At 34.9% G+C, this 23218-nt stretch overlaps 1 protein-coding gene across 3 annotated transcripts; it reads right to left on the reverse strand.

Annotated features, from left to right (window-relative positions):
* Positions 1 to 420: 420 nt before the first annotated feature.
* On the reverse strand, positions 421 to 17872 carry LOC122046324 (sucrose nonfermenting 4-like protein). Of its 3 annotated transcripts, none has more exons than XM_042606958.1 (14): positions 17737 to 17872; positions 16998 to 17563; positions 15976 to 16063; positions 15467 to 15652; positions 14934 to 15068; positions 14780 to 14839; positions 13530 to 13619; positions 12645 to 12779; positions 8637 to 8781; positions 8328 to 8501; positions 2138 to 2201; positions 1979 to 2048; positions 933 to 1050; positions 421 to 843 (listed from the first exon to the last, which is right to left on the reverse strand). In XM_042606958.1, the coding sequence occupies exons 2-14, from the start codon at positions 17120 to 17122 to the stop codon at positions 752 to 754; spliced, it is 1482 nt and encodes a 493-aa protein (XP_042462892.1). In that variant the 5' UTR covers positions 17123 to 17563; positions 17737 to 17872; the 3' UTR covers positions 421 to 751. The 3 variants fall into 3 exon arrangements, with proteins under 3 accessions (XP_042462892.1, XP_042462891.1, XP_042462893.1); XM_042606957.1 differs by having other exon boundaries at positions 14934 to 15071; XM_042606959.1 differs by lacking the exon at positions 13530 to 13619 and having other exon boundaries at positions 14934 to 15071.
* Positions 17873 to 23218: the final 5346 nt, after the last annotated feature.

Consider the following 23218-nt stretch of genomic DNA (forward strand, 5'->3'; position numbering starts at 1 on the left):
ATCCGTAATTTATCTCCTTCGTGTTGATCTTGAAATAAATTGACAGAGACACTAAGGATAACTTGGATAGTCATTCCTATCAGTGGTGTTTTGTTGTCAAATCTTGCATGATCCAAAGGATCAAGAGAAACATCAAATAGACATGGTGGTTAACACAGCATTGAAAATATGCATCAGCGTTCACCAGTGGAGTGTTTGATATCTCACTGTCTTCTCTTTTTCCCATTTGATCATTTCAATCCTTTTGAAATGGACCCATCGGAGCATTTGTTACGGTCACTAAGTGAAGAACGATATCGTTAGTTGCAAAGTGAAGAATGATAAAATTATAAAGAGTACAGAAGCAGACATCACATACGTATTGTTGGTAACAGGAGGCAAGTTGTCTATGACAATGAAGGCAGGCCAACATTCTCACTCTGATACAACTAAAAAGATCAGATTGAACAACATTCTTTCCACACTTCATGCCTACCTGTTAGTAATATTTCTGTGCAGAAAATAGAACATGATAACACTTATATGCCCACATGATGGGAGTATTGAACATCAATTGATAATCAGCGGATACTAAAAGGGAAAAAGAAAAGAAAATTGAACATCCTAAACATTTACAGACCCCTGTAGCCTTCTAACCACCGAGGCCTATCCAATGAAATAAATCGCAGATGACTGGCTGAAACAACGATGTTCACCCAAAAAAGTGATGTTCTTGCAGCAGCCTCACTTGCTCAGAAGCAGTTGAGTTTCACTAGGAAAGCAGGAATTTGAATACATCACTCAGTGAAATTATTCCTTCCACGCGCTTGCTTCCAGCCTCAACAATGATAACACGCCTCACCCCTGCAATCATGGGCATAAGATAGGAAACCAATTTGGTGAACTCAGACAAAACAAAAAAGAGAAGAATGCCGCTAACAAACAAAATTTACCAGGATTTGACAATCTTTCCATCACTTTCAGCAAAGGATCAGTGCGGAGGCACATCTGGCATCGCTGGCCATCAAAACCCCCTTGAGAAGACGGTGCATCATGCCCAAGTTGTAGTGCCTGATTTTGGCATAAGGATAAAAAAATAGTAAAAATCATTTAACATGTCATATATGTCTTGGAAAATAAGAGCAAATATTGGATTGAAATTATATATGCAATACAAAGCTAGATCTTCAATTTGACACCAGCTACCAGCAAGAGAATACCATCATACCACATCCCAGTTCAATGAGAAAACAGAATTGATAGGTCTAAAGCGGGCTAAAGCTTCACTAGGCATTATGAAACAACCAATTAGGTTCGCTGTTACTAACGTGTACCTTCAAAATGTCACAACAATCTTGCTCATTATGGCTTGACGGTCCCATCGAGCATTAATACACTAGTTCAGGCCTATGCACCATAACTTGCCCACCACTTGCATGAAAGCAAGGTTAGGGGTGTCAAATCCTCAACAATATACATATGGATTTCCAAGATAAAAGAGCCCCTCCTAATCCTATTGCATCACTCCCTTAGAGGACTTTTAGCTTTGAATTCAACTACATCTAAATATGGCCCTTAATTTCTCCAAAGATCCGAAGCTCTCAAATGGAAAGTCATTGATAAGATATGTATCTAGTTTAAATCATATCAGTCCTCCATAAACAAGACACATAATGTTGTATTGCAACCAAAGTTGTTGTTAGATCACTTGAAAAAATGTCCCTACTTAAGAGTAGCTAGATCATGGAAGGCGTATAAGAAAAGCTAGTCATAAGCATTTAGTCTTTTAGGTTAATAAGTACAAGGCCACTTTAAAATAATGGATGACAATGAAGTGTGATTGTTAGATTATCAATACCAGCTTTATCACACAATTGAATAGTATAACTGAGTGGTTACATGAATATCTATTCCAAATTAGAATTAGCACAGTTGTTGATAATTCATAGTAAATTAACCAAGTTGATTCTTTTGATAAATAAAAGTTCTCATTCATTACCTGCTGAATACTCATTTTATCAAGGTGTATTTGCGCATAAATTCTGTCTTTAGCTAATGCTGTGATATCACTGCAGATAAAAGTCATAAAAAAAATTCTGAAGTGCACTGGGAAGAAATGGGAAGAAGGTTGGCAACAAAGAACAGAAAGTCAGCTTACCTTCTGGAATATATATCCATGAAGGAGTCATTTTCATCAACTATGGGGATTGAACTAACCTTAGCTGCAGATAAACAGTAGTTATTTTTGTAAAACATCAGACATGTAAATGAAGCACAAGCAGTGTAGAAAAAGAAGATAGTCTCTGGTAAAATATTTTAACTGAAGATTGGAAGCGACATACAAAACTTCCAACAAAGGTACAATTGAAGAGAAAAGGCAAAATATCATCAAGGGCAAACATAGTTGGACAAATTAGAAAATATTATGATTCACATGGGCAGTCCTCAAAAGAAGAAAGTATAAGTTTGAAGCAGAAAAATATATGTTAAATTTTCAACAAAGACCCCAGAAAGTATTTCATTCCTCTTGAACTGATTTTATAAAGCCTAAGAATCAATTAAATAATTTTGTTTCTCTGCTTTGGCACTTTTCAATGCACTCCCAGCTTACCTGAATGCAGAATGCTAATTATTCCAGGCAAAAATTATGTCAACTGCATCAGTTTAAGATCTACAAATATGCACTGTTTGGATCTAGAGTAAATGATAGGCTAGAACAGGAATGAAGATGTCAGAACAGTGAGTTCCCAAGGTTATATTCACCCTCACAGAAGGGAGAGCATATTTTTCAAAGTCCTCTCCTTCATTTACCTTGGTAAGAATCCAGGTGGAAGGAGAAATGGCAGCATTCTACAAAGCAACTTGGGAGCTAAATCGCCAAGTCAACATGGGCTTTGAATGGAAATTGTGACAAAAAAAGTCATCTTTGCCCTTCATGGCCTTGGGAGGAAAGCATGATAACACAATATGTAGCTCTGACAAGGGAGGTTAAGGTTGACAGTGCTATGAATGCATGCAAGGTTAACAAGAGTGAAAGTGCTAGCTCAGTGGAAGGCAAGATAACCTTGACAAGGTAGCTCGAATAAAGGTGGTAAAGATCAATCAGGGAGCGGAAAGATTAGAAAAGATCATTAGGGGATGCAGGCTCAGACAAAGTTGACAAGAGGCAACGAGCATGAGCAGTGAGCTCGGACAAGGTCGACAAGGGTGAGATGCACTTGAGTGAAAATGCCATTAGACATGAATAGACCCTAAAACCTATTTTTGTACATTTTGGATACATGACATACCACTTTTACTTATCCAAAAAAAAACTTGAGTGAAAATGCCAATATGGTAGATTAGACAGGCTGATCAAGGTAAACAAAAGGTAGAAGACTTGAACAAAGTTAACGGAGGCGGTGAGCAACAATCATGGACCAGAGAGGGTGGTGTGGGAAAAAGGCAACGGTAATCCTATCATCCATCTCCTTTTCTACTCCTCTCCTCTACTTTCCATGAGGATAAACCATTGAGAGGATTTGTGTGACAGGGCAGGGGGGCAGGGCTGCAGGGCTACTGGAAATGGTACGAGAGGTATCTTTTGAGAGGATTTGTGCAAGAGGATCAAGGAGAATGTCAAGACCCATCAGGGTGCTCACAATAAAAGGGTACCCATAATAAGGATATTAGTGACCTCGCAACTAATAGTCCTCCTCACTAGAGTTTTAGCAATATTCACCAGCATAGAGGACAAATGAGGGAGATTCAAACTCCAGGTGGACGATTTGGTTGACAAAATGATGTGCAAGAGGCTCGGGGAGGCAAGATTGTATCAAGAAAAGCATAATGATGGACCCCACAAACAAGGATGGATGGTGAAAAGGCTTTTTTAATAATGTGAGGGATGTTATAGATGATGAGGATGAGATAGATTTTATTAGTGATGGATTGAATGATATACACAATAGGAGTGTCTTGAAGAATGGCAATGTAGGGATCAAAAAGGGCATCATCAGTGTTGTTCATGAGGTAAGTACCACTTGGATTATAGGAAGCAACTTGGCAACGTTGAGACAACTGGTACAGTAGCCATAGACAAAGAAGTAAGACTAGCCCTACACGTGGTAGTACCCTACTTGGTGATGTTAGTGATAAATAATTGGAATGTGAAAAATTATCACTGTAAAATGTAAAAATATAATTGTATGCTCTATTAATGAAATTAATTTTTTTATTTATGAAACTAGTTGAATTTGTGCAAATAGTAGACTGTAATAAAAATTCTAACATCATTAGTACTTCAGTAATACTGCTTCAGTGATAGATCATTAGAGATGTGAGATAATCCTAAAGCATGTTAGTGATAAATAATTGGAATGTGAAAAATTATCACTGTAAAATGTAAAAATATAATTGTATGCTCTATTAATGAAATTAATTTTTATTTACAAACTCGTTGGAATTGTGCAATTAGTAGACTGTAATAAAAATTCTAGCATCATTAGTACTTTAGTAATATTGCTTCAGTGATAGATCATTAGAGATATGAGATAATCCTAAAGCATGTAGAGATGCTTTCGAAAGTATCCCGAATCATGGTGATCTTGAGAATAGAATATTAACTTCATGGTACAGCTAGTACATTCTGTGTTTCTGTTACTAAATAGAATGAGACGATCGCACAATGATAATGTTTAAACAAGCATATGAATCTTTAGACTTGAGATTACTACTTATTTTACATAGAGCAACATAGTGTGACACTTGTTTGATCCCTTCAAAGGATTGTGTGAACACTTAGAATTAACATCTTATAGAGATGAGTAAACAAAAACACTAGTTATCACTTTTAATAAAAGGGAGAATATATGATATGGCTGATTTGATGAGGAATATTTGACTTAAACCTATATAGAATGGAATCTAATTAAAAGAATTCTCAAGCTAACATTCCTTCTAATCTACCATGGCCTATTTAATGAATACTTAGATGCACAGTAAGATAGACTAATCATCCTAGGAACTATGGAAAAGAGTTCTTAAGTTGACACTCCTTCTAACGAGGCATGGTTGTATCGAATGAACACTTGAATGCATCCTAATAGGGTAGACACTGATCCAAATCTTGTTGTGAACAAGCATTTATGGAACCTTCACTTACAAAATGGTGGATAGTCTTAATGTTATATTATAGATCAATCAAATCTTTTGAACCTAAACCAATAAAAGTTTTAGTGTGGATTCAATACGTATAACCATTTATATACACACTTATCATGTCTGGGAGTCTACTGAGTCATATGCACAAAGCATGATCCTGGCTTATAATTATATAATTATCAATTAATTATATTGAGTGATAAAAATTAACTCAAATAAGTAAAGAGTGAATATATTTAATTAAGTTTTGCAAAGAGGTAGTTGTAAAATTATAAGTTAATTTGTTTAATTATAATTTGTGGGATCAAATTGAAAATTTAAATCTAAGACCCATTTAATTTTACAAAAGTTATCAAAATTAATTTATATCAAAAAATAATTTTAGAAATATTTTTACAAGTGTCAAATTTCTAAAACATTTGAAACTTTTTAAAATCCTCCAAAAATTAATTAACTAATTGAAAATAAATAGGATTGAGTCCTAATTAATCTCTACTAGTTAGTTAACATCTCTAGGTTAATTAATTAGTTGAGAATAAATAGAATACAATCCTAATTAATCTCTTCTAGTAAATTAAGCTTCAATTATTGGCATTATATTTCATGGTCTATGCATATGAGATCCAAATTGAAATTTAATGAGATATATAAACAAGAAATTAAGTGCAAACATTCTAGTTAGATTAGAACCTATTATACATTATCCAATCTCTCACTTCTTTTTACCACTGACCACCTCAATGTTGTTAGCACCGACCAAATCAACTCTTTCCTCTATGCGAGGGAAGCTAGCACTTCCACACTCTAACAAGAGATGAAGTAGGGTGTGCGCATCCTAACACATCTATAATTCTCATGAAGGTATGATGAATTAGATTTATTTTTCATTTAATATCACCACCCACCCGGTGTTGTTAGCACTAACCAAGTCAACTTCTTTTTCCTTGCAAGGGACACTAGCACCTCCACACTATGACAGGAGATCTTGCTGCATAGACAAAGTAGGGTGTGTGCATCCTAAAGCATTTACAATTCCCATGAAGGTATAATGAGTTAGATTTATCTTTCATTTTATTATTATTATTATTATTATTTTAATTTGATCTAGCATTGCACGAATAAGACTTGGTTGTTGTTGTATTGCACGAAAAGCACACAAACTAAAAGTTGACGACTCTGCTATGTCAGTATGTTATCTTCCATTGTCATAATCCCAAAAGGTGATAGAGAGGTGGATTTGAAGGAAGTGAATTACAACTTTTGTTGCATCTTAATCTCCTTGTCACTGTGTTGCCTTTGGTTGCTGCTTGCTGCTTGCCTCTAGATGTGCAAATGCAACAATAATTCTCATTCATGGTAAAAAAGACCATCCAACACAGAACGTTACTAGTGGTGCAATTAACATATTGGTACTAGAGGAATGATGGTACATTAAGGGGTATGTATTGTAGAGAATAAAGGAGCAGGCATGATGTTCTAGATGTAGATTAAAAAATTCGATTGAATGTCGTATGTGGATGGGGTGGGTAGGTAAGGGGAGAGATTATGTTGCCATATCAAATCCCAACTTCAAGGAACTAAAAGAGTAAGCTAATAAGAGAATCCACTGCATCAATATGCAGTGTTAGACCTAACTATTTGATGGATCTTATTTCTCCATTGAACCCAATGTATGCCAATGTCATTAGTAGTACTCAAATATATTAAATATTTTTTTATCATGTTAATTCAAGTTCATTATAATATCTCTAATATCTACACCTCAAATTCTAATTGACAAAACTAGCCTATTAAACATCTTCGTCATCTTTAATTCGGCTATGCTACATTAACATATTTTCTGATATGTCGAGGCTAGTTTTGTTTCTTAAAAAACATATACTGCTTGACACGTCCAAGTGTGCTCTTATAAAATTATCCTTTTAGCATAAACATCACATGGCAATGACATATGACATGCTTATATATGCGTACCATAAGCTTATAATATATAGTATCTCATTTCCTAAAATTAACTTGTCTAATAATTCCGTCTCCAATTCTTTTAACTCCAATAGCTTCATCTTTATAATCTTTATCAACCAAATGCTTAGTACATTTTTTATGTTTAATTTATCCACTATATAATATTTAAATTATCACTTATTTTTCTAACACATTTTTATTTCTTTTAAGCATATTATTAAACTCTTCTAATCATTGTATCTGACAATTTTGATCCCTTCCTCAAAAATGTTTCTTATGTTCTAAGTTCCTAACTTTGCGTTGTAAGCATGAACTAGCTTCTTTATGTGCACTTCTCGGCAAGAGTTCTTTATTATTTTGTGTCCTTGATAAAACTGGGCAATGGACATTGAGAATGAACCCAAAAGACTAATGACCAAACCAATGTAAGATTAATATTAATTCTAACACCCACATATAATAATGACCTCTAACAATTGTAATCCAAGAATTTAGATCCATAATGGCTTGGAAAACAAACTATACTGCTGATGGTAAGAAAGCTTAACAGCAATTAGTGTACAGAGCAATGCCACTTTAATTTAAAAATTATCAAAGGTTGAAAATGAATTTGGAAATACAACAAGTACAACTATAGTTACTTCTATTATTTTAAGTACCATGATAGATATTTCCAAGAAAAAATTTCCTCACAAATTCCAGAGTATCAAATGAAGGTGACAATTCCATTAACAAAATTCAAGAAGTTCAGTTCCACACACATAGATCTTAAGAGATATTAAAACTATCTATGTGGTAATGTTATTGAAGGCAGATATTTAACTAAGATGCACTTGAAACCAAGACTACTAAGAAAAACATTTAAAATGTTGCAACCAAACAGAATTCAAGCAAATAATGTGCGAGCTATGCCACCAAACTACATAAAATCAAACGAGGCAGTGCAACGACTATGAGCTTCCATTAATTCAGCATAAAAATAATCAGTAAATGTTTCAAACTCATAATAAGAAGAGAACAATAAGTGGAACTAGTTTAAGATTTATGAACACAGAATTTTTGGATTTGCACAACCAAGGTTGTATTGCCAATCAGCTATGATATTCAATTGAGTAGTATAAAGATCCCCATGAAACATAACAAACAAAAATGAATTTCAATATCTACAAATCCAAGATAAAATCAAGAAAACACAGAAAATTGCAATCGTAAGGTAAGGAGAAAATATGGTAAGAGTTAACCTTGAATCAAAAGAGAAAGGGCCAAACTAAGTGACCCGCTTCGCCTTAACATCACTAATGGACGGCCACTTTGGTCCTCAATTCGTGGATCCCAAGTACCCAAAGGTATTTTACAAATAGGTTGTTGTAGAATAGGTAAAGAACTAATAGAGTGCCTAAAGTGTCTGCAAATACCTGAAAGTTAAAAAGGTTAAAAAGTGAGGCATTAACAGCTTAAACAAATGCATACATAGTTTCAACAAAAAAAAGGAAGGAACAAATATACAAAGCATTCAACTTCATAAATATCCAGGCACAATGTTTACTTACATTTCAGAATCCCTGAAAGAGAAGCAAGATGCAATAATTGCGGGAAAGAACCATCTTGCGCCGATGGGTGCATAATTGGAACAGTAGATACTTCATTTTGCAGAATCGTTACGGCTACATCTTTTAAGGAATCATAAGGGCCAACCTGGAGAGAGAGAGAGAGAGAGAGAGAGATCACAATATCAGTCTATTAAGCATTTCCATCAAACAAACTAAAATCAGAGGGCCACATGGATTTTTTTTTTTTAAATATTCAAGGCAAACAAGTTCAGAATTCACAGATAAGGTACTTCTTTTCTTACATGAGGGAAAAAATATTAACCAGGGCAAGACATAGCATCCATAATCATATCACATGCTAATGATGTATATAATTAGACCATACCACTCTCGAAGGACTGTCATCTGAATCATGGAAATCAGTTAACATACACTATTGTTGCATCTTTATCATTTTGTATTTTGCATTTTTCTCCTTTACTCTGTATCAATATGTACCAGTTTAATTTCTTGCGCATGTGGCACAGTTTGGAACTCAACCATTCAAGCAGATATAAATCAAGGTTGTTGTGAAGCCTAAAGCAAAAGAGTAATCACACTCCATGGTGACTCAATCTGACACTGTTCCTGTGCTATGATTGGAAGGCTATAGAATGGGCAAAAATTGTGGACAAAATTGGGAGTGATGAGTAAGTGTTGCAATGCACATTTCTAGAAGTCTATGCAGAACAATCTGATCTGATTGCATCATCATAATCATCATGCCATGTTTGTCCTAGCTACTTGGGATAGGATATCCCTTCATTAAGCTCTATGCTACGGTATCAGTAATATTTAAAATAATTAAATCATTTTATCCCAAACCCCCTTATAGGACGGGATTCTCTTTGTCAACCAAAGACCTGATACTAATTCAGTCAGGAGGTCTCCCTCCTCCTTTAGAATATGTGAGCCCCCCATCATTTTATTGTATTTGACTGCGACAATCATATTTAAAAACCGGTCTAAAATCTCGAGTCAGAGTTTTTATCTCTGACCAGAACTTCCAAGTTCAATAATATATTTTGTCCTGTTGGTACACTTTCACTACTTTTAATTAAATTATTAATGACATAATTAATTTTTAATTTAAGTTGGAACTTTTAACTGTCCTTATTGTAATTAATTGTTAATAATTAATTAGTTGTGAGCTTCTGTCTATATTTGTTAATCAATTTGATCACCTCAGTTTTCAACAAACAATTAAGTTTTATTTTTAGAAATAGCTTTGGTCATCTGTAAATTGTATAGTCTTGTTTGTTTTATAATGGTTTACACTTACAATTTATTCAACTTTTCCAAGTAAAATGTTAAAATAAGTTATAATTTATTTTAAAAGATTATGAATTGTTTCCTTCCCCTCAACTACTCTCTCTGTGTATTCTCTCCCTCCCTAATTTCTCTCGTCCTCTCACCCATACACAAACCTCCCACCCACCCATCACCTGCCCGTTGTTCCCACTGGTCGTCACCTATCCATTACCCATTCTAGTACTCCTCTCCTCCCCTTTCCTCCCTTCTCCCCCTTTCTACTCTCTCTCTCTCCTCTCCCTTTGTTTCGCCATCATGTCGTGTTGTCTCACATGTTAGTCAGTACATAGAATGATAAATTTCAGTCATACCAACCAACGCAGGTCAACACTTCATTCCATGTTAGAAACTACAATCATAATAGGCATGTTTCCTATAATAGTCGTGAAGTGCATGGGCACTAAATCTTTGTAGCTAAAGTTTACTCCAACAAGCCAAAAAGCAGGTTAAAAATACACCAGAAATTAGGTTGCATCCCATCAAACCCCATAGGTGACTCAAGGATAGGAGGAGTATCTATTGATTGCTTTGTATATAAATCCTTTACCCAAGGATTCACATGGGTTTTGTTTTAAATCTTCTCTAAAGAAAAAAAAGGGTTCATTTTTTGTTTCAATATTATAAAAAAAAAAATGTAAGATGTTATTTGGGAACCTAGAAAATTTTAATTTTCCAATTTCGTTTTGAAAGAAATAGAAAAGGAGTAAACAAAATTTTTTTGTCATAAAAATAAATGTCAAAGTAAAAAGGAGTCAAAACTCAATTAGATTTTAGAAACTCTCTATTTTCTAAAAAACACCAATAACCATGTTAACAAAATAATTGCAATACTCCAAAAACTTCAAAGACATTGATGAAATTATCAATTGTTTTTTATGATTATTTATATACTATTCATATTGGATAATAGAAAAAAATTAAGGAATGAGATCATGATGACCGAAAATCAATTTGGGTAGTCGACAATAAAAGTTATACATCTATTCAAGCAACTAATTGAAAAGTATCGAGAACAAAAGCAAGATCTACATATGGTATTCATTGACTTAGAAAAAATTTATAATAGAGTCCCAAGAGAAATTATATAAAAAAAGAGAAGTGTTAGCCATGTATTGAACTAATTAAGGATATATACGAGGATATAACGACCAAAGTGAAGACTTCAAATGGATTAACTAAAGCATTTTCAATAAAGATAGGGCATTATCAACTCTAAATCCTTATCTTTTTACACTAATCATGGACAAATACCGTGGTGCATGTTGTTTGCAAATGATATTATTTTGGTAGATGAGACTTGTGAAAGAGTAAATGCTAAGCTAGAATCTTGGCGGAAAACATTAGAAGTAAAAAAGTTTTAAGTTTAGTAGAGTAAAGAATATATGAGATTTAAGTTTAGCAATATTAGATCTAATGAGACAATTATAAAGATAAGAGATGACGAGTTATCTCGAACTAAGAGCTTTAAGTATTTATGATCATTTTTGCAAAACGATAGAGGGATGTCTTACATAGAATACAAACACGATGGTTGAAATAGAGGAGAGCATAGGATGTTTTATGTGATCCTAAAATGCCTCTAAAATTTAAAGGAAAGTTCTACAAAACAAAGGTTAGACCTGCTATGCTATATGGTGTTGAATGTTGGACTATGACTCGAGCACATGAGTAGAAGATGAGTTGTAGAAATAAGGATGTTAAGGTGGATGCGTGAACATGCAAGGATGGACAGAATAAGAAATGAGAACATTAGAGAGAAAGTCGAAGTTGCATCAATTGAGGAAAAACTTCAAGAGACACGTTTAAGATGGTGCATTCATGTACTTAGAAGACCAATAAATGTTCCAGTTAGGCAATGTGAAACTATGACAAATACAGTCATCAAACGAAGAAGAGGAAGACAAAAAAAACTTACTTAGCAACAATAAAATAAGATAAAATTTATTTAAATATAGATGATAATATAATAGGGAAAAAAGTCTGATAGCGTAGAAGGATCCATATAGCCTTATAAGACTGGTTGTTGTTGTTATTGTAGTAGTAGTAATATTCATATTGGATGCTAAAGTTAATTATATGCTAAATATAGAAAGGTAGAGTAACAAAATTTACATATATAATTAACACTAGTTATTCAATTGTTTTCTCAAAAATAAAACTCTACTCTTCTAATAAATATTTAAAAATTATCTCTTTTTATTCATACTAGGAATTTGTATGCATTGCACTGGTTCCTATAAGGAAACTTTCCCATTTTATTGTCACTGTTTTTTGTCTTTTATAATGATCAAGGATGGATAATTTTTTCTGACTTTTTTGTTCTCAATAGCATGGGTGGACAGTGAATAACATAAAATATAAAATTTCACTGTTAATATTTGAGGAAATAATTGCAAGGACTAGAAGTGCGTATGTCACACCTTTTACCATTATGTAAGATAGTGACTACAAGTTGTGGATACTCTTTGCAGTACCAATAATTTGGCATGTCTTGATAGGAGAACACTTCTCAGTTTAAAATGAAGGTTTCTTAACAAAGATTGATCATCTTAGATAAAATAAGTAGGCCTATGATTTCCCATTTTAACATGCAGAGATGTAATAAAAGCATCTACCTTGAAAGGCAAAAAATGAAACAAAACTAGCACAAAAGTTTACATGGATTATGTGACTTTGAAGTGGCCTGCCATGATTGTCTAACTGCCCCAAAAGCTGATGCTTCCCCTCTTTCCAAGCAGATATTGTATGTGTCTCCAGTTCTTCCTCTCTAAGATTTGAGCCTCGATTTCCAAGCTGCAAATGCAGGAAGATTTCCCTTATATGATAATTAAGAAACACCCAATGTAGAAATTATTTTAAAAAAAAAAATTAAATCCCTACAAGACAAGGGATCAGCAAAGTTTCAGCTAATTAAAGAGAATGTGCAACCTAATTGATACAAAAAAAGATACCACTTTTTCTACAAATTATCAACCTCTACTCATCTAGTATAGAACATTTCCAACCAAAACTGTATGACCAGACAACCACCATTATCTGCTCTCACTATTAAATTTGATCTACTTCATCACAAGTGAACTAACAATATTTCTGAAAGTATTCACAGTTTCACCTGCAACTCCTTCCCGCGGAGCCAACCACAGATGAAGCAAAAAATATAAGTGACATGAAGATAACTTCTTTAGGTCGTATGGCATGTCTTTCTTAGTTCATGAGTTGATTAACACAAAGTTTGAAGAATTATTGCAAGAGATCTATTCAATTAATACACGATCTCACATCTTGTTTTTTCTTCAAATTTTCTGATCGTCGATTAACACAAAGTTTGGAGAATTATTGCAAGAGATCTATTCAATTAATACATGATTTTCTGACTGAAAACACAACAATCAAAGCAAATGCAACAATTGCAGCCATATATATTCAGCACAACCAAAAGGCATTTCTAAAGATAAAGAACCACTTAAAGCAACCAACCTTAAGCATAGTGATTATGTTAATCAGTTCATTCTAAAAAAAAAGAGGCAAGAGACATATACATACCTCTTGCAGAATTAAAATAAAATCAAGAGCACTAAGTACTCCTACAAATTGACACCTCAGGGAATCCCAGAGCGGAGCTACAGAAATTCCCTAAATATTCATGGCAGAAACTTAAATAAGATAGTATTGCTGAGAGGCCATGATTAAAATAACAAGGACAACAAAAAAAAAGCTTCATAGGTAAATGATTAATGTTAACATATGCAGACGGCCAATTTAATGTTAAAATGAGGAAATAATATGTAATGTAGACATAAAAGAGAGTTATAGACATAATTAGATGGTGATTCAAAAATATCAGGTGTGTAAGGAGAGGTAGGGAGAACCAAAAACCTTCATTAGTTACTAACAATAACACGAGATTTAAATCCCTGTCTTTAAGCAAATGGATTCAATAAAAAAGGACAGCACAGTGAGTGCACGAAGCTCCCGCCAATGTGATTCTTGGGAAAAGAACTATTATACGCAGTATTACCTGCTTTGCATGAGGTTGTTTCTGATACTCAAACATGTGACCTCTTGGTCACATGCACCAAGGCTCTCCTTCAAGAAAATGGATTTAATATTACATAAAAAAATATATACAATCAACCCAAAGGTCCTAAACTAGTTGTGACATTACAACTTATAGTTGACACTTAAGATTTTGACATAAAATTTAATTGAGCCATTAAAGTTTATTGGAGTAAGAGCTTATCCAAGTTAAACATGAAAAGCATATACAATACCAATCAAGATATAGCAACATTTGAAAGATATAGATATGTAAGAAATACAAATATCAAAAGTTTGGAAACCTAGCATTAGTATTCATCTAGTGATTTAAGACAACTAATGGAATGATATTATGACAAAGAAGTCTAGGGCATTTTTCAACCTTAGTTGTTGATGTCGTTATTATGAGAACCTATTCTCCACATTATATTCTTCCACATTTTGAAGAGACAGGTATGCTGTGACATGCAGAAGCAATTTTGATTATTCAAAACAAAACAAATGGAATGCTGAATAACAATTATTAATCTTTATTGTTTATGCAAAGTAATTTTAATTGATGATTGATCCTCAGCATCATCTTGAAATAGCAAAGGACTATTTTTGGCATGACAACAGAAGGATTTCCTCAAACAAAAAGCACTATAAGGTGATGTAGCACAGAAATTCTAGATGTTTGACGTAACATGTTAAATTGACAAGCGTCAGACTGAAATACTACACGTCAATTTAAAGATTCACATTAACGAGAGTACCTGTTCATAGAGAATATGAAAGGCCTGCTTTACAGGCAAATTAACATCAAGTGCAATGACCTGAATTGTTGTGCAATATTAGATGGATGCCAAATGTCACCAGAATTATAATAATACAAGCTCAAGCTGATAAATAAACACAAGTTGCTTGTACCTTTCCAGAGTCAGGAAGTAAATCATAAGCTGTATGTGACGACAAGAACAGAGAAATACGAACGCGGGATGTTTTAATATCCTCCTCCGAAATCTTAGCAGAACCACCTTGTATGGTTCCTTCTAATAATGCTTCCTGCTTAACGCCAAAATACTGATTGAGCCATAATGATTATTATATGAAAAAAATGCACATCATGCTATGCATAAAATGCAAAAGCCAACTAACAAGAGCAGTTAAGTTTCACTACAGTAGCTCTACAAGGAACAAGCAAATAACTAATCACAGTACACCAGCTCAGAACAGAACACACTCATGCCAATACAGGGGCAATGCGAGTGTGTCAATAACATTAAACTATCCAATGACCGTTACGGCAGATAGTAATTTCAACTAGTTATTTGCATTAACTGAGACCATGATGTAGTTTTATTATATCTCACAGGTTAACAATGAATATGATTGCTGCAATATTGTCAAACATGATAAAGCCATTGCATGCAAAAAATGAAATTTCCAATATGTAAACTTACATCATGCTGAAAGGTTTCGTTGTCAACATCCATTCCCATTCTGACGTTAGGAGTCCCAGGGCTTGGTAATGCAGCCAGAGGATTAGCCTCAGGAAGTATATAGATAGTGTTGACTAGCCCGTAGTTTCCAGTTACGAAAGGTTGGTGTTCGTCATGCCTCCACTCACCATCAACATAAAACTTATACTGCATTAACATGACAAAGTAAAAGTGAGTCCAACCTAGCAATTGCACCCAAATCATTCGTACAAGCAGAAATGATCCACCATTAGTATATGCATAGAGATTTGCAATATCCCTTGGCTGAATGAAACAATGCAGGAATTTATATGTGTGCCAAAGTTATCATAAATTAAGATAAGCATATTTTAATAGCATATAAATCAAAACCAAGATAGGATGGCCAGAAGATATCCAACTAGGTGATAAAACATTAAAAAAAACCTAGTTTGCAATAAAAAATTTTAAATCAGCAATTCAAGAAAAAAGGGAAAAGCAAAAAAGTATACCTGATGTAACCCTGGTGACAATCTGCAAATGACCTGAAACACCGTAGGACAACCCTCCACGGGAGACATGGGTACATGTTCTGACCATCTGATGCATGTATACAAACTTATTAGATCATCTTGATTGTTACATCAACTACATGAACAGCAGTGGTAGCTTATAGTGCTCTCACGTAATTTGACATGCATGTAATAGACTATATAATTAACTTTAAATTTAGTCTAATTTTATCATCATATCAATCACATATAGACACCTAGGCAAAGGTGAATTTTTAATAAACCATCTCTAAGGTAGCTTTGCACAATGACATAAACCTACTAAAATAAAAGGATAGTTCTAACTCCGCAATAGTTGAGAAATAATGAATATTGTTGGATAGGACTGCAAACGAGGAAGAGGAAGACAACAAAAAACTTGGCTAGCAACAATAGAACAAGATAAAATTTATTTAAGACTTTTAAGTATAGATGATGATATAGTAGGAGATAGAGTTTAATGGCGTAAAAAGATCCATATAGCTGACCCCACCTAGTGGGATAAGGCTTGGTTGTTGTTGTTGTTGTTGTTGTTGTTGGATATGACTGCAAACGTTTGTTTGATTTGATAAATCATAGAATTCTTTGATTTAACCAATAAAATTACTTTTAACCTTCCATGGAGGAAAAAAACTAAGCTAAAATGAACAAACCAAGTACATGCACTGGTGCTGCTAGCACCAAATGATTCAAGTTTTTTTACTTCATATTAACATTGTAAACAATACTGAAAATTGTAAATTCAAAAGAAAAAACTGGTAAGTTAGTATAGATACACCTGAATCTCTCAAAATACTGTAAGTTTCTAGACAATAAGGGTTCCTCGATTAGAAACATTAATAAATATCAAAAGTCAAATAATAGAGCAGAACGACCAATGGAGTATCAGTGAAACGATAAAACTTTGTTGGTAACATATAAACAGTTGAATAATGGTTTCACAATGAAAATGCCAGGGGAAAAGGAAGCAATGTGAGACTGACCCTGTGAAAGAGCCGGTTACAAAGACCCTTCTCCCACCATAAGGCCACACAAATCGTGTGGGTGATAGCATACCGCCAGCAACACCAGCTCCCACATGAGAATTTTCTGTGATCTGAGAAATCATTTCTGCCCAAATCACTCAAACGGCTAGACCAAGGTAAACTAACCCCCCCTTCGAGTCCCTTCACCTCTTATACAATATTGCAATTTCCAGCCTTTGGTCAAACAACCAACTCTCACAATTCAATTTTTGTCTCTTCAAGGACGCGAAGTAAGCACGGCGCTAATTTAAGTTACCTCCCGCAACGGGATCCTCCTCCGCAACATAGAGGACCCCTCAGTGATTGGCCAGAGATAACATTTAACCACCGAAAACTCGCTCACGAAGAAGAAGATTCCTCTCAAATCCGTGTCTCAGGAACACGGCCAAAGACAACCAATATCGTCGACACCTGCCAGAAGCCGCTTCCAAATCCTCCTCAACTTTCAAATCCGACGACCATCAGTTCACGATTTCAACGAAGAGCCGACAACCAAAAGAAATCGATCCGATCTTCGACAATCCCTACGGTAAGAAACAAAACCGTAAGCTGGATCTCAGAACGCCGATCAGTAATCGAGCAAAGACAAAAAAAAAATACTCCAAATAAAATTCCCGATCCCAATTGAATCAAACTCTTCTGATATTTCTAATAGGAAACCCTAAATCGAGGGGAAACAACGGGTAACAAATCTCACCATGGAGGAGCGAGAGAGAGCAGAGAAGGAGGGAGAAGGCGACGAAAAAGGAGGAAAAAGAAGGAAGAAAGGGAAGGGCGAGACGAAAAATAAAAGGTAGAGGGGAGAAGCCCACCACAAAACTATGGGTCATGAGTTCGACCCCAAACCAGCCCATGTTTGTGCTAATTTAGGAAAAATACAAAGAATAATAATATCGTCCTTTTATGGGGGCGTTTTCAAAACTTTCGGTTAGGGATGTAAATGAACTAAGTCGTTCATAAACTATTCGAAACTGATTCGATAAAAATTCATTTGAGCTCGTTTAATGAAGCTCGTAAGATAAATAAACCAAGCTCAAGCTTCACAATATTCAACTCGTTAGCTCGTGAATATATTCATCAGTAAGTTCATGAATTAATTTTTAAATGAAAAAATAATATATTTGATATTGAATTTATATATTTTACACTCTATTTATGGAAACATAGATAAATATATTAAATTTATTTATTAGAATAAAATTATAAATTTTAATAAAAATATTATAATTTTTATGTAAATATATATTTAATTTTTAATGAATATTTAAATTTATAATTTATATTTATTAAGTTCATTTAGGCTCGCTAAAGCTCGAATAAGCTCGTGAGCCATAAATATATTTATTAAATAAAGCTCGAGCTTAGCTCGATTATAAATAAGTCAAACTCAAACATTCAAGAATTCAGCTCGGCTCGACTCAATTACACCCCTAGTTATCTTGTACATTTTTATATGGGTGATGGTGGGTGATAGTCAATGTGGCAAGTTGACATGAACAAAATTTAACATTTTTTTCTTCTCTTCAAAAAGTGCGGATATATTTTGGCTCTCTCTCTTCCTTTCCTTCCCTTTGTTTACGTTGCTGCTTTTCAAAACTAAAGTCCTAAACCCTCTTCCCCACTCATCCCGCTCCTCTCGTCCCCCATGTCAGACCCTAGACTCATGCAATCTTCTTCGATGATCAGCTTGCATGGAGTGAGTTAGGGTTTTCATCCAACTTGTACTGCTTATTGGTCATAATGCTGCCGACAAGAGAGATGAATTATCAGAATGATAAAAATACCCTTTCTAAAACTTTCGACTTTGATTAAAACAAACACTTTAATAAATGAAACTAAAATACATAAAATAAGTATGAGACAACCGATGTTACTTAGTTTACAACCGAGGAGGTTCTAATCCAAGGTAAATGAAGCTCTATATGTCGACTCCTTCAACACAAGTCGGAAGTGGAGAAGCCTTGTACAGAACATTGACAGCTCAGACAAATGAAGAACAGAATGGAAAACTCGATTACTGTGAGTGTTGTGTTGAATGAAGAAGACTAGGGTTCTATTTATAGCTCATTGGTCGAAACTAGTCGTTTGCTAACGTGGCAACTCTGAACGCCTGGATCCTCTCCGAGCACCCCTAGCGTGGCAAACTTTATCTCAACACTGTTGAAACCTTGACGTCCGCTAGAGGAGGAGTGAATAGCGTCTCACCCAAATCTATCGCTTCCTATAATGTTAGTTCACAACGGAAATACAAAAACAAATACTAATAAGAGAAAGCAAACTTAACACGTTGATTTAACGTGGTTCGGAGATAAAGCTCCTACTCCACGGTTGTCCGTAAGGTGGACGATCCCGATCCGTCGGTGGATGATTCCCCGGAAGACCTCCGACTAGCTCAAGCTCCTTGTCGGTGGAGAAACCTCGCCACAAACACTTGAATACAAGCACACCGATCACACGAAGGCTTGGGAGACTCTAATAGGCTTTAACCAAGTCTATTTCGTCAATCATGCCCAAGCACCTCGAGCTCTATTAAATAGAGCTCGAGAGGAAAACACTAAGTTGTTTTCCCGCTACCAGTCGACTGGTCCTTTAAGTGAAGCCGACTGTTACCCAACGTTCGGCTACCAGTCGACTGCTACATAAACCAGTCGACTGCTACAGTGCTGCTACAATGTCACAACATTACTGCTACAGTGTTGCTACAGTACTGCTACAGTAAATCATAAAACACATAGAATTTTGCCCTAAGTACAATCACTCAGCACTCGTCCTCGCCCGACCAACCTAGACCTAGCCTTCTAGCCTCCTCCATCAGCCTCGCGTCCCTCGGATGTCTCCCCATCCTTCACGTCTTGCCTTCTGGAGCTTCCTTCGGCCTTGTCCATATTGTCGGGTCTTCCTTTGCCAAGAGGCTCCTCACCTCCGGGACTTCATCCATTGTCAAGTCACACTTGGACTTACGTTGCCAAGACTACATGCTTGGACTCACCCCGCCAAGACTCATTCTTGGACTTTCCTCCTTTGCCAAGATCACACTTGGACTTTCCTTGTTGTACCTGTATCCTGCACACTTACAATGCATATCAAATACAACAATAAACTTAACTTAAACTTTTGCCCAAACATCAAAACCTAGGATACCTAGATTGCTCCAACAATCTCCCCCTTTTTGATGTTTGACAACCTGTTTAAGTTAGGGAAACATAAATGTAATACATATGCAAATAAATATGCAAATCAACTCATACATAAATAATGGAAGTTAAATCCCTAGGCTCCCCCTTCACCTAAGCTCTCCCTTGAGCTAGGATTTCCCGCAAAGGTAAACTTCTCCCCCTTTGCCTAAACAATCGCTCCCCCTTCACATAAGCTTCCCCTCGAGTTAGGATTTCTTGCAAAGGTGTATAGGTTTCTCACTTAAACCTAAACTTCTCTCCCTTTGCCATACATCAAAAAGAGCTCCAACAATATCCCAATTGTTGAAAACATGTCATCCAAATTGACCCTAAACTCATGTATTTATCCCCCATGGATCTCATACATTTAAATGAGTTAACAAGGTCAAGAACAATGTTGAAAAACACTTTTAGGCTGGTATCAGTCGACTGAACTAGGTACCAGTCGACTGCCCCCTTCGATTTCCACTCACAAAACCTTCTGTGTTCGAAATACACTGTTACCAGTCGACTGGTATCGGAACCAGTCGACTGGCCTCATCAAAATGAGCTTACAGAGACATTCTGTGCTCAAAAACATTGTTACCAGTCGACTGGTAACTGTACCAGTCGACTGGTACTCATTTTGGGTAAAAATTAACCTTTTTTACTTACTTTCAGAAATGCGCCAAAAATTCCACAGACCTCCAAAAAAATCCCAAATTTTGTGAAGAGGTCTATTTTATCCATGTCTACTTGGGAAAAATATATATATAAATATATTTATCACAGATCCCAAGATTGACATAAAATTCAAAACTAGCTAAATAGTTCAATTGAACATTGACCTAAAGTTCTAGTTTTAACTTCCTCTTGATGTATCTACCCATACTAAACCACAATACTTCCCTAGCATGGGTTTATATGACATCTATACATCAAAAATTAATTTTTATGCAATATGACCCTCAATGTCATATTTTATGCAAGAAACACATTCCAATTGTGCCAACCCACCAGGTTAGAGACTTAAGTCCGTCTCCTAACCACTTGGCACATTTGATAACCCATCTATCATGGGTCCCAAAAGCTCTTCCTATCCTTAGGAATCTTAACCTTAGTCACCTCTCTTGGTGACTCATCCACTATGGCTAGGCCACTTCGGTGCACCTCGGGTGACACTTGGCCTACTACACTCACCTTCTTAACCTTAGACACATTGTCTTTATTTAGTTTCTTCTTGTCCTTCACCTTGGACACCTCATCCTTGCCATAATTATATGTCACCCTAACATATTCCTTCTTATTGGTCTTGGATGACTCTCCCTTGTCCTTGGTCACACCTCCCATACCAATGTCATGTGCTACTTTAACACTTGACATTCTTTTGGTCTTGGAAAAGATTTTTATGTTTTTAAAGAGTAACTCCCCCTAAAAACATGGTCAAACTTCTATCATTGCACCAACAATGACTTGGGGTTCTTAAATAATTAGGAAAACCAAAACTCGAAGTTTTGAGGTTCAAAATTCAATAATGAAACTAAACCTCAACCGAAACTTCACTTTGGTTTTTCTTAACCAATCCATACTTGTTTTCATCATGAAAACTCATGTAGACATTATTTAGGGTATACTTTATCAGGGAAAAATAGTTTTCTATGAAAATACTTCCTATTTTCAAAGATTGACACAAATTTGAAAACTCTTGAAAGCTTCAATGTTTTCTCCTAATTTGTGTCTAACTTTTCAATGATGATTACTATCAAAAAATAGTCTTCACCAAGGTTTTTCAAAAGTATTTTGAAATCATTTTCAAAACCAATATCCAACCATGTTCTTTGGGCTTAATGCACATGACTTGTACATTAGCTTTCCCAATGATTGGAAGACACATAACTATGTGTTTTGATGAACCTAAAACTCAACAAGATGCACTAGATCAACATCTTGAGTTTTGTTCATCATCTTAACATCTCACTTATATCTAACGTGTATTAAAACACATACAAGTCACCTTATAGTTCTTTGTGAGATGTATATTTGGTCTTGCCCTAAACTAAGGGATCATGCATCTCTATCCAGGCATTGTAAAAATCATGATCATCCATCTAGGATGTCACTTGATATGATCCCTCTTGTTGGGACACTTCCATACATAATAAATGTCTTTTGTCCTTAATTACAAGGAAATTGACATACTGCATGATGATTAATGACATATATCAAAATAAGTAATTTTCAAAAGCAAAGCATGTTATAGCTACATGATGTATGTATGACATGACATGGTATTTTTGTATTTTTTATAATAAAATGTGAATGCTAAATATGATGTCATGGCATATGATGGGCAAACAATCATGGCAAGTTAGCATAAATAAAATTTACCTAGATTACCTATCTAAGTATTCTTAACCCTAGCTAACTCAAAATTTAACCATAGATTGCCTAATTTCATCAAGAAAATGTCAGACCCCAACTTGACATTTCTTTAATTTCTTTCTAAATTTGTGTCATTTTAAATTAAACAAATTCCTCAAAGTATGGCACATTTACTCTTTCCAAGAGTAAATGAAATCAAATTAAGACTTAGATTTGCCTTTAACCTTTTAAGAAAATGTCAAAACCCCAACTTGACATTTCTTATCATTTTCTAAATGTGTCAATTTAAATTAAGTTCAAAACCTCAAAGTTTGACACATTTTACTCTTCCAAATAGTAAACATCTTACATTAGGACCTAGATTTTCCTTTAATTACCCTAAGAAGATACCAAAACCCCAATTTGGTATTCTTATGTTTTTCCACATTGTGCCAATTTAATTCAAACATAATTCCTTAAGATTTAGCACATGTTACTCTTTCCAAGAGTGACAATTTGGATTAAGGTTTACATTTCCCTTAATTCCATAAAAAAATGCCGAATTCCAAATTTGACATTACTTTTGCTTCTCTCTAGTGTGTCAATTTAAATTATATTTAACTCCTAAAATTTTGACACATTTTGCTCTTCAAGGCTTTAATC

The sequence above is a fragment of the Zingiber officinale genome, chromosome 2B, assembly GCF_018446385.1.
Source record: "Zingiber officinale cultivar Zhangliang chromosome 2B, Zo_v1.1, whole genome shotgun sequence".
Lineage (NCBI taxonomy): Eukaryota > Viridiplantae > Streptophyta > Magnoliopsida > Zingiberales > Zingiberaceae > Zingiber > Zingiber officinale.

Coding starts and splice junctions, on each gene's coding strand:
- LOC122046324 (XM_042606957.1), bottom strand. CDS start 17,122: ATGATTTCTCAGATCACAGAAAATTCTCATGTGGGAGCTGGTGTTGCT. Junction 15,072..15,466: donor ACGAAACCTTTCAGCATGAT/GTAAGTTTACAT, acceptor TTTGGCGTTAAG/CAGGAAGCATTATTAGAAGG. Junction 13,620..14,779: donor TTCATATTCTCTATGAACAG/GTACTCTCGTTA, acceptor ATGAATATTTAG/GGAATTTCTGTAGCTCCGCT.